This window comes from Neomonachus schauinslandi, chromosome 4 (genome assembly GCF_002201575.2).
Source record: "Neomonachus schauinslandi chromosome 4, ASM220157v2, whole genome shotgun sequence".
Lineage (NCBI taxonomy): Eukaryota > Metazoa > Chordata > Mammalia > Carnivora > Phocidae > Neomonachus > Neomonachus schauinslandi.
Window position 1 is genome coordinate 2,206,995 of NC_058406.1, and position 11,910 is coordinate 2,218,904.

General features: G+C 53.2%; 1 protein-coding gene across 2 annotated transcripts in view; it reads right to left on the bottom strand.

Moving 5' to 3' along the window:
* Nucleotides 1-3,691: 3,691 nt before the first annotated feature.
* C4H1orf174 (chromosome 4 C1orf174 homolog) overlaps nucleotides 3,692-11,910 on the bottom strand; it is a 9,142-nt gene continuing 923 nt past the window's right edge. The window contains exons 2-4 of one of the 2 annotated variants that reach the window (XM_021683381.1): nucleotides 6,252-6,353; nucleotides 4,699-5,184; nucleotides 3,692-4,315 (exon numbers count right to left, since the gene is read on the bottom strand). In XM_021683381.1, coding sequence (XP_021539056.1) covers nucleotides 4,205-4,315; nucleotides 4,699-5,184; nucleotides 6,252-6,353 — 699 coding nt within the window. In that variant the 3' untranslated portion in view covers nucleotides 3,692-4,204. Of the gene's footprint in view, nucleotides 4,316-4,698; nucleotides 5,185-6,242; nucleotides 6,354-11,910 lie in introns of both variants that reach the window. The other variant, XM_021683380.1, reaches the window with a different exon arrangement.

Consider the following 11,910-nt stretch of genomic DNA (forward strand, 5'->3'; position numbering starts at 1 on the left):
GGAGACCCTCCACATGTGTGTCCGTAGGGGAAGGGCTCTCTGTGGTCTTGTGCTGAACCACAGGAAATTGCTGTTCTCGTAAATCAGAAATGGTCAGATGTCACGATTCAGTCCTACCCATCGACATTATGCGAAGCTGTGTAGCAGTTTTGTGCTTCTGTACGGAAACGGGGGGCTGTGCGTCAGGTGCAGAAGGTGGTCAGTGGCTTCACCACGCCGAGTGTGCCCTGCTGGTTTTATAACTGTGCGTGTGTCGCACATGTGTGTTAGTGCACACGGGACAGTCTGCGAGGAAACGTGCTGTCTGGACAACAATAACTCTGGGGCTGCGGTGGGGGTGCACTGGATTATAAAGGGCTAATTTTCCAAATCATGTATTTCATAAAACTTAAAGTTTTTGAAATAAGCACTTATTTCATAATCTTTTAAAATTTTTTTGAAGTCCTACAGATCGTAGTTGAATTTTTACTTTTGTATAATCGTAAAAACCAATAAAGATTTTTCAGAAGTAGACGTGTCCAAAGTTTGCTGGGAATGATAAAAATAAGGACAAAAACAAAGGGTCAGTGATTTTTAAAAAATGATGCAAATCATTCCATTTTCTTCACTGAAATAGAGAGGTCTTAGGATGAGCCAGTCCTGCACGTGGGACCTTAGCACGTGGTGTTCACCTGGCCCCGCGGGGAAGCACACCAGTGGGGGGGTCGGGACGTGGGCCCGATACTGAGTCTGCTGAGCTGTCCTGTGGACCCTCCTCCAGCCCAGCAGCGGGGCAGGGGCTGCCCGCCCGGCTGGGCTCAGAGATCTGATCTGCTAGGACTTCTGCTGCCTCCCCCACTGCCCTCCGCTCCTGAGCGAGCTCCTGCTCACCTTTCTGACAGGCACTTACATCCCCTCGGGATGCAGGACGCAGAAATCCAGTCTGACTCAAGCAAGAGCTGTGAGGCTCTTCTGGTTGCGATGCGGTTGAGTTTACTTGTTTCGGGGCCCTCGGCCTGGGTGCTGGGTGACTGTTACAGACGGGAGGGGGTCACCAGGCAGTTATGTCCCCCTCAGACTCCCAGGTTAGAGTTGGTAGCACAACCTCTTCGCAAAATAGGGGTTTGCAGTCTGTTTTCAACAAAGGAAGGGAGGGAAAATCTAGGAGCTGGAGTGTAGGGTCTGGTGATCTGCGGGTGCAGAACTGCCGTGACATCTGGGCATGAGGTCCCTTGGACTGGCAGGCCCTCCACTTGCCGCAGGCTCTTTGGTCAGCAAGGCTGCAGAGGGGGAGGCCGGCAGTCAGCCTCTGATGGCAGCCAGGACGGGGAGCCGGCCGTGCAGAGTCGGGTGGGGCGTGGGGGGCCAGTGCCCAAGGAGGCCAGTGAGGGGTGTGAACAAGGCCGGGGCTGATGAGGACAGGCGGGGGTGGGGGTGGGTTTCAACGCCAGGTGCGCACTCCAAGCCTGTGTGACTGATCCCAGTAAGGCCCGGGGGAGCTTCCCGGGTGGCTGGATAATGAGGCGCGCGTCTGTGCCGCCCCCGGGAGACACCGCGGGAGGCCGTTCCTCTGGCACTTGGCCCCGTGTGTGCTTTCCCCGTGACAAACGGGACCGTGAGTAGCGTGGCTTCTCCTGAGTCCTGGGAGTTGTAGGAGCGGGTCTGAGGGTCCCCTGCACAACGGGCGCTGAAGACGCGCGGCAGGATGGCTCTCCTAGTTCCTACACTGCTCACCCACCACGGGCCCGTCGTTGTGTGAAGACCCACGTTAGAGAGTGTTTCTAGAAATTCACACTGTAACGGGGCCTGGAGCCGGCATTCATTTTATCTTTTCCTCTTTTTTTTTTTTTTAAAGATTTTATTTATTTATTTGAGACAGAATGAGAGAGAGAGAGAGCTCATGAGAGGGGGGAGAGTCAGAAGGAGAAGCAGACTCCCCGCTGAGCAGGGAGCCCGATGCGGGACTCGATCCAGGGACTCCAGGATCACGACCTGAGCCGAAGGCAGCCGCCTAACCAACTGAGCCACCCAGGCGCCCGCCGGCATTCATTTTAAACACTGGCAGACGACCGAGGCAGGATAGATCACCGAGCACTCACAACTAAAGTGGGTGAGAGTTGACAGCTCTTTTAATAGGCTTCCTGAAACTTCATTTTGTCCCCAGGGCTGAGCCTGCTTCCTTCCGTATGGCCGACATCACCCCGCACGGGCCTCAGGGTGACATTTCTGTTGTGCTGTCCTGCAGCACGTGAGCTCCGCCAATCGGTGCCAGCTCCGCAGGGGACACCTGCTAACGTCCCCCCTCACCTGGGAGTAACCAGCAGACTTACACAACTGTACCATCTTCCCAACCCCAGATATTCCGCGTGGCGTGAGCAGGGGTCGGTCCCCTAGGAGCACGCAGTTTTCACTTTGCGTTTTGGTGGGAATGTGGCCGCACATCTCCTGCGGGTGTGCTCGCTTCAGGCATATGCTTCTCCCAGAAGCCAGTACGTGGGGCACAGAGACCCCTGGAATCTGAGGCAGCCTGGTCACCGCGAACCCAGGTGCTGTGATTACTAGTTACTTCTACAGTAACCTCTAGTAGTTAGTTGTTTTCCCTGGCTGCCATCAAAATCCCTTTAGGAGCAGTAATTTCAACTGATTAAATAGAGTAGTTTGTTGATCAATAAACCACCAAATTATTCAGAGTAGGCGGAGGTCACAGCTGCTAATGGGAAGATGATCACATCGGAAGTGGAGGGGCTGTGGGGGAAGATCTCTTGCGTGGGCGTTTGAAGGACCTTCGCTACTTGCGTGAACCAAACGATCTTTCCTGTAAGGTACCCTCCGTGCCTCACGGGACATTTTCATAGGGTTAAATCTAGCTGCTGTTATAACTAAGCCAGAAATGTCTGTTAACGGCGGGGGGTCCCTTCTAAGACCCCCAGTGGATGCCTGAAAGCGCGGCTGGTCCCGAACCCTCTAGGTGCTAACTCTTCTCCTGAACACGCACCTGTCATCGAGTGTAAGTGTGACTGAGGCACAGGAAGGAACTAAGAGTCACACAGAACAATCACAATGCACTGCCGTGAGGTTAGATGACCGTGGCCTCCCGCTCTCCCTGGCCTGCACTCACCCTTCTCCCCGGGAGGATGTGACATGATGATTGCCTACGTGCGGAGATGGAGGTGAGCGACGTGGGCAGGCGACACAGCGCTGGGCTACGACGCGTCACAGGGAGGACATCTGCCTCCGACTCGCGGTTGAGCGTGGGTGACTAAAACCGTGGACAAGGGTTGGGGGCGGGGCACAACCATAGCTCAAGAAGGGACTGTTGCTCCTCATGAGCAGATGTTCAATCCCCGTCTTCCTGACTGCAGGCAGCATCTCTCCTTGTGTTGGCCACGCGGGAGCCAGGCTCCCTCCTGGTGTTCCCTCACCCCAACCTCCGTACCTCGCTATACCACGAGGAGCACACAGCCTCGTCACCACACGGGGCGAGGACTGCACGGAGCACCGCTGCTGTCTCAGGAACCCCACACCCTATACAAGGGGGTGCCGGGTCCCTTCTAGTGCGCAGCCTCAGCTCTCCACTCTGGGGTGGCACTCAAGGGTGTCACCCCCCCCCGGTGACCCAGCCTTACACACAGAACACAGGTAAGGATTCGTTTTCTCCACTTGGCTCGCAACATTTTTGAAAGAAATTGAGTTTTAGGAACATAAAGATTTCTTTAAAAATATTTTCAAAATATATTTTCTTTCTTTCTCATATGTATTTTGCAAAATTTTCAAGGTAAACATTAGCTTCATATACAGAAATAAAGGAGAGTTCTTTAAGAACTGGCATTGACTCAATCACAAGAATGATCAGATTTTGATAATGGAAAATAAACTCATGTTATCAAAACTAAAGGGCTTAAGGGAGGAGTTTTCTTCAGAAGGGTCTCTCCCACTGAACCCCACGCCCCTCGGGGGACTCAAACCGTCATCACGGACACACAGACACAAGAAAATCCATGTGCGTGGAGCAGCGGCTGCGCAGACTCAGAGATGGTTCTGGGTGCGAGTGTCAACGCTCCAGGGGCTTGGTGCTGTGCACAAGGACCTTCCCGGGTCCGTTTCAACGTCTGGTTCAGAATACATTTTCTTGGGAGATAAACTTGATATAAATCTCGTCACTTGCTAAACTGTCAAACTATTAACTGTATTAAATATGCAAGGAGATCACCATGTACTTTATTCTCTACATTTCTGCACCGTCATCATCATCTTCATCATCTTTGGCTCTGAAATGCATTTTCCTGAATTCTCGCCTGCTCATCGAAGGACAAGACGAAGACGCGGGTGGAAGGTCCTTGGAGGAAGAAAACACATTTCAGGCACGGCCAGCGCACCGCACCGGTCAGCCCTCAAGGTGAGGGCTCGCTCCCCCAGCTGACTTGACGGAAGAGGATGCCCAGCAAGCATGGGGCGGCTGCGTCCTGCCCACAGCTGAGGGGGAGGCCCAGAGTCACACACCAGCCCGCACCCCGAGGGCCGAGCGAGGAAGCAGAGACCTCCCAGCAGAAGCTGGTGCTCTGGCAGGATCCTCTGCTCAGGACAGGGGGGTGCTGCTCCCAGGTAGCCGGTGTGTCTCCTCCTTGCGGGCATGAGTCTGTCCTGAGGCAGTGCCACACCCATGCCCTGAGTGGGGAGCGCTGCCCAAGCATGTGGCCTGCGTGGGGGCGCCCGTCTTACCTGCATGAGCTCCACGTTCCCGAAGAACCGGCCCACCGGCATCGGCTGGTTGCTGTCCTCGTCCAGAAAGACGCTGTCATCTGTCTGCAGCGGGGGCCTCGGGGCCTGCTCCCCCTGCAGCGCTGAGCTGCCCCGCGCCACGCGGCTGCCATGAGGCCCCTCCCCTGTAAGAGCCCCGGGGGCGGGCAGGCACAGGCCGTCTTCAGTCTCTGCCGGGCCTGTGTTGCCCACAGCTGTGCAGGGCCCGAGGGGGGGCCCCACGGCCTCCGGCTGAGCGGGAGCACTAGCTCCCTTTCCTGCAGGCGGCACGTGGTCTTCAGCAAACCCCAGAGGCTCATTGTTACGAGGGCTCTCGGGTGGTATTTTGGGCAAAGCAGCACTATCGCTCTTAGGGACGAGTTTCTGTAATTCTGCTTTCACCAGATGACCTTTGTCATACTTGAACTTCTTGGAAGTTCGCCTGTCGGCGGCTTTGTGTGACGAGGTCTGTCAAGAGGAAAGTGTAAGGGGAAACCAGACACGTCTAGGATTATGGGGCAGACAGCAAATTCAGAACGTCTCAGTCCCAGAGGCTAGTACTCTTTCTCACCCCTTAGACAATACAGGTCTCCTTCCACACTTGTACGGTAGGGTTATTAGGTCACTGCCTCCAAAGGCTGGGAGGGATCTAGACACACACCGCCGCCGCTCCCACCCCTGCCAGTTCCCCCAGGGGCGTTGTAGTTCCTGAGGGAACTTCAGAAGCGGGTATTGACAGATTATAAAATGCCAACAAAACATCCAGTTTCCACGCATCTCTGCTAGAACATAGGCTGCACGAAGGCAGGATCTGTTTTACGGCACAGAGCAGGGGCTCAGCAATTATTTGTTAAAGGGACTTCACGGTTTTTAGAGCAGCGCACGGAAGTGAAACTGTTAGCTGCTGGTGTCAAACCAAGTCCCAACCAGACCTGTGAGCGCGGCCTGAGGGAGCTCAACCTTCCAGCAACCTTGGGCACTAGGGCTGCTTGGCAACTGTATAGCAGATGTGGGCAGACCTTCCTCTCAAAGACTTTAGGGGTGAAGGGGCAGGGCCCCGTGCCAACCGACCTCATGTGGGAGGCGGCATTACAAGAGTGACTAGGAGGGCGCCTGGGTGGCTCAGTCGGTTAAGCGGCTGCCTTTGGCTCAGGTCATGATCCCAGAGTCCTGGGATCAAGTCCCGCATCGGGCTCCCTGCTCCGCGGGAAGCCTGCTTCTCCCTCTCCCTCTGCCTGCCTCTCTGCCTACTTGTACTCTCTCTCTCTATCAAATAAATAAATAAAAATCTTTAAAAAAAAAAAAAAAAAAGAGTGACTAGGAAAGGTGCGTGTGGAGACGGAGGAGAGACACGCATGCCCGCCGCAGGGTGAGCGCAGCTCTCTCCGAAAGCGATCGCAGCACTGTGGTCTTCTCCCTGGGGTGTAAGCAACACAACTCTTTCCTGGTACACCTCAGGGCCAACATTTTGTACAAAAATGGACCCAGCAGGCAAGTCCCGGCGTCTCTGCGGTAACAAGGCTCACCTGACATACCGTCCTGGCAGACGTGGCGGTGCCGGCTTCCCGAGCAGAGGCCAACCTGGCTGAGCAACGGCGGGCTCGGAGGCGCGCGGAGGACCGCACTGCACCTGTGAGCTAGACCAGGACCACAGTGTCAGAAAGTGCGCTTAGGACACGTGAGCGTGGACACAGGGATTTCCTACCTGAAGACGACGCCGGAGAGTCCCTCCTACCTGTCTCCGTCATCTTTCCGGAAAACACCTGTGGCCTTGTGCAAATTCAAACAAAACTGTTTTGGGTAAAAGATGCAGATCTACTCTTTCCTACAGTCTTGGAAGCTTGGGGTGGTTTGTCTCCTTTACCTTACACATTTTTAGGAACCTCCATCTGGGAGTTAGTAGATATCAAGTAAACTTCAAATGTGTTTAGAAGCAGCACATACCCTTTCTCAGAACGTTTTCTAACTTTTACATGGTGTCCAAGTTCTTGATAAAAGGTGACATGAAAAACAAAAGCCACCCCCACACCCCACCCTTCCTCAAATTATACGTGGAAACAGTCCTGATTCTATTGGTTTAAAGCAGTTAACTTCTGGCTAATCTTATCAATGGTCTGTGTCCATTTTACTCCGAATGCAAGTTAGTCTTCTAATGACAAGGAAGGAATGAACTGAAACAGTAAAAAACTTATAACCCATGGTGCATCTGGCAAAACGAAGTCTGCATTGGTGCAGCCCTTCCTGCTCACTACACTACAGACTTGATTGGAATTTCACCAGTTTCTCCCCTAATTCCTTTTTCCGTTCTGGAGTAGATACCAAATGCACTTAGAAATGCACTTAGAAAACGATACATTTAAAGCTCAGCTTGAAACCTGACAATAAAAGTGAGTCACACAGAGTAGTGAGCGAGGATGGGTGGGCATGCAGGTGGGAGGCTGAAGGCTCTCATCACAGCAGGCCCCAGAACTGGGGGCCCCGGGGCTGGGTGAAGGGCAGCATGTCAACAGAAGAGGAAAGCAGTCAAAAAGGAGACGAGCTAGCTTAGAAATCTCTACAGTGGTTTCTCACCCGTCCCCGCCTGCAACCCTAGAGGTTTCCAGAAGCCCTGAGAGGTGGCAGCTCACTCAGGCTGTGAGATACCAGGAGCGTTCCCGGAGAGGATTCAAAATGCAAGGCAAAGGAAAGGCAGTGGCCTGTGGAAGGACAGGGTACCCTCCCAGCTGTGCACACACTGGGGACAAGGAGCTCTGGACAAGGTAAAGGGCCTGCTGGGTGGGTGCACTGGGTCTGGGCCCACGTTGTGTTGAGAGCGGGGTTTGCTGAAGCCTGGCAGCGGTGGGGTCATAGCCACACACAGGGAGCAGAGCCTGAAGAGGTTCCAGAATGCCCCTCCTCCCTGCCCTGCACCAGCACACCTCCTGAAACCCTCTCCCCTCCTGGAGGGAATGGCCACGTTTGTCCTAGGCCACCAACTCTCTTCTCTTCTCTGTTACAAGTCCTCCTCCCAACACTTTCCCGTGTGACTGTGCTTGGCTGGGGGCGGCGGGGAGGAGACGGACGGACGGACCGGACAACTGGCCCCGAGGACAGCTGCTGCTATCACCGAGTATCACTGAGTACTCATGTAGCAGGCGCTGTGCTTGGTGCTTAAACAGCTTCCAAAGGAGCAGCCTCCCCCCTTTAAGACGAGGATGGCTCTGGTGAGGAGCCTGTTTGAGGTCAGCCAAGTGATGTGTGACCTCCAAGTCCTCCATGCCCTGCGTCATCTCGCACGGCTCTCCCACATACGAGCTCCAAGAGCTGCCTGCGTGAAGCTGCTTGGCTGCTCTGAGGGGGCTGAGCAGGGGAGGCAGCTGTCCTGGGTCTTCTCCAAGGCAGTGTGCTTCTAGATGCCTTCTGTCTTTATCTCTGAGGCAGGGACTGTAGTCTCGGGGTGCACCTGGCTCCCCGGGTGGGAGTGTTCATCTCCGACTTTCCAGCCCCTGAAGACGCAAACTTGGTGTTTCTAGGCTGACACTCAGGAGCTGAGCTTGTTCTGGGTCCCACCTGTCACCCACTTGGGAGCTGTAGGCAAATCTGGCGGTATGCCGGCTTTAGTTCAATCACGGTGGAACCCACTCCAAGGTGCCTGCTCCCACACATCAAGGATGGAGCAGTTTCTTCTGCCTTGGAGAGCTGGTTGCTTCCACTTAATCCCCAAAGGAAAAACTTCCCATTGTTGAGGTCTTCCACCTTCCAAAACTGTTAAAAACTGGAATGTCAAAGGCAAAAATGTGGTTTCCCAAAAGAGCAGGACAAGACCGACCTCCAACAGGACAGCATGAGGAACCCCGCTGACCCCCTACAGAACTGGCAGAAGTATGAAAACCATTTAAGGCTTTTGGAAATGGTCCTATGGGCAAAGAGCAAATGAAGAAACACTCAAGACCACTTACAAAACTCAGCGGTATGTGAACTCTAGACCGCCACGGGCGAGAACACAGGGCGCCCTACCGCTCTGACAGAGGGCTTTCCCCCCACTCGGGGCAGGATGTCAGCCTTTTTTTTTTTAATTCTTTGCCATTATTTTTATTTATTATTATTTTTAAGATTTTATTTTATTTGAGAGAGAGAGAGAGAGCACAAGCAGGGGGAGCTGCAGGCAGAGGCAGAGGGAGAAGCAGGCTCCGCGCTGAGCAGGATGGGAGCCCGATGCGGGACTCGATCCCAGGACCCCCGGATCATGACCTGAGCCGAAAGCAGAGGCTTAACGACTGTGTCACCCAGGCGCCCCTGGATGTCAGCCTTTCTCATTCTGTCCTCATCCTACCTGTTCTGAGGCTAAGTCCTGGGGGAGGAGTGTGGTTGTCAGCCTTTCTCATTCTGTCCTCATCCTACCTGTTCTGAGGCTAAGTCCTGGGGGAGGAGTGTGGTTGAAAGGAGGGGGCTTCCTTCTGCCCAGACCCCAGTTGTGGGACAGAGGCTTCACCCTGGGCAGAGCACTAAGAAGACTGGGGCCCCATCATCCCCGCCCCTGGCTTGTGGAGGTGGCTCCAGGCCCAGAGAAGCAAGCCGAGGGGCTCTCAGGCTGCTACCACCACCGTGCCTCTCTGAGAGCACTCAGGATGAGAGGTGTCTTGCAGTGAAGCCAGTCACTCTCTGTCCCTAGACTGAGCACCGACTCACAGACTTTGCCTGAGGGAGAGGCAGACATTAACACAGGGAGCTCTTAATCTCTTCCCTACGGAACTGACTTCATTTGCAGGAGTGTGAGGAAGGTCTGGCCTTAGGGGGCTCTCAAGAACAGTAGAGGATGTGGAAAAAAGGCAGTCACAACAAGAATCAAGATAAACTTTAGGCAGGTGGGAAGCAGGGAAACAAAGCTGGAGGAGCCCTCCCGGGGTCGGAACAAGTATGAAACACAACTACAGAAACTAGGCCTCAGCCTTCAAAGAAGCCACCCAGTGACAGATTAGTTTGCAGAGCAATTTATGCCCCAGGCTATTGCTGAAAACAACTGAGCAATCAAAAGGCATTTTTTAAAATTTATTTATTCATTTGAGACAGAGAGAGAGAGAGCAGGAGCAGTGGGGAGAGGCAGAGGAAGAGGGAGAAGGAGACTCCCCGCCGAGCAGGGAGCCCGATGTGGGGCTCGATCCCGGGACCCTGGGATCATGACCTGAGCTGAAGGCAGACGCTTAACCATCTGAGCCACCCAGGCGCCCCTCAAAAGGCATTTAATGGGAGTTTAACAGCCAAGGTGTGGTCTGGGAGGAGAGGAAGAGCATCAACCCATGGTGAATGTGGGCGTGCCCAGTGCTCCCCGGGCAGGCCGACCAGACCCTCGCCTGGTGAGAGGGGGGAAATAAGGAGTCCAATAGAATAATCTGCCCAGTCACTAAACAAATAAAAAGCCTACTAACAACGACAAGCCATGGGGGTGGGGGTGGGAGACAGGAACCCAGAATTGCTATATTATCTGAAATGTCCAGTTTCAACAAAAAATCATGGAGCATGCAAGTAAACAGGAAAGCAGACCCCTATACTGGAATAAAAGCCAGCAACAGAAGAGCCCATGAGAGTGACCAGGGTTGAGTTTATCAGAAAAAGCCTTAAAAGTGGCCATTATGAACATGTTCAAGAGCTAAGAGAAAGCACAACTAAAGAACTGAACAGAGAGAAAAAATAATGAAAAAGGAAGTCTTTGAGAAAACACTGGACACACTTAAGTGCACCAACATACGTGTAATGGAGTACCAGGAAGGAAAGGAGCAGAAAAGATATTCAGAGAAATAATGGCTGAAACTTCCCAAATTTATTGAAAAACAACCACCGACACACACAGGAATCTCAAAGAACTGAACTCCCAATAGGGGAAATGCAACGAGCGCCATAAACAGACACAGCACTGTTTAAATGCTGAAAGCCAAAGACAAGGGAAATCTTGAAAACAGAAGAAAGCGACTCCTCACTTACAAGGGAGCTCTATAAATAAACCACTAACTTAGCAGAAACAATGGATATAGTCAAACATACTTAAAGTTGTCAAAGAAAAAAACCCCCCAAGAATCCTCTATCTAGCAAAGCTATCCTTCAAAAAGGACAGCAAAACAGGCACTTCAGGTAAACTGAGGGAATTTGTTGCGGCAGACCCGCCTTACAAGGAATACTAAAGGAAGTTCCGTGATCCCCATGGGAATTCAAATTCACCGAAAGAGAGCACCACGGAAGTAATTGTCCTTACAGAACCCTGTTGACATGCATATGTACCTCCTTTCTGAACTGATTTAAAAAGCAGCTGTAGACAATAACACGTCTACAACTCCTAAAGGAATGTGCTTTATTCGGCAACAACAGCACAAAGGACAGGGTGGGAGCAAGGCTGCACTGGGCTGAGGAATGCCCACAGATGGACAGAATCGGAGCAGGGACTGCGGGCTCCTAACACTAAGAGATGGAATAAGTTAACATCCCGAGGCCGCGGGTAAAGGGACTATCTCACTGGAACGAAGCGGCTACAAATCTGCAGCCGATTCCACTAAGTTACAATGCATATGGTAAAACCTAGAGCAACTGCTGGGGAAATGTGTTAAAAAATAGTGAATAAATAATTAAGTTAAAATGCCGCATTAGAAAATATTCATTTTTAACCCATTTAAACAAGAAACAGAAAACAGACATGTTTAAAGAAAACAAAAGTAAAATGGCATGTGTGCATCCAAGTCTATCAGTAACTTTAAATGTGAAGGGACCAAACAATTCCATAAAAGACAGAGATGTCAGGCTGGTAAAACACCCCCACCCCCACCCCAAGACCCAACTGTGGGCCCGGGTCCACCGCCAGGTCCCCAGTGCACGAACCAGCGCCCCGGTCAGTCCCCTCCCACCCCACTTTGCACTTGAGCTGACTGCAGCCAAGCTGAAGAACTGAGGGCTTCCGTGGTGGCAGCGGTATCCAGGGGTCCAGACCAGTTCTGGAGGAGACCCCCTTTCCTGGGACGTAGTCTGGCAGCCCTCTATCCGGGGGGCGTGACCCAGGATGCCCCGCTTCCCAGTGGCGTGGTCTGGGAGACCCCTATCCAGGGCAGTGATCTGGATGCCCCTTACCCGGGGGGACGGTGGCGGGGTGGGGGGGAAGTGGGCGTGACCCAGGATGCTCTCCCCCTGCCCTCCCCGCCGTGGCGTGGTCTGGGAGCCCCTTGGGGGGGGGGT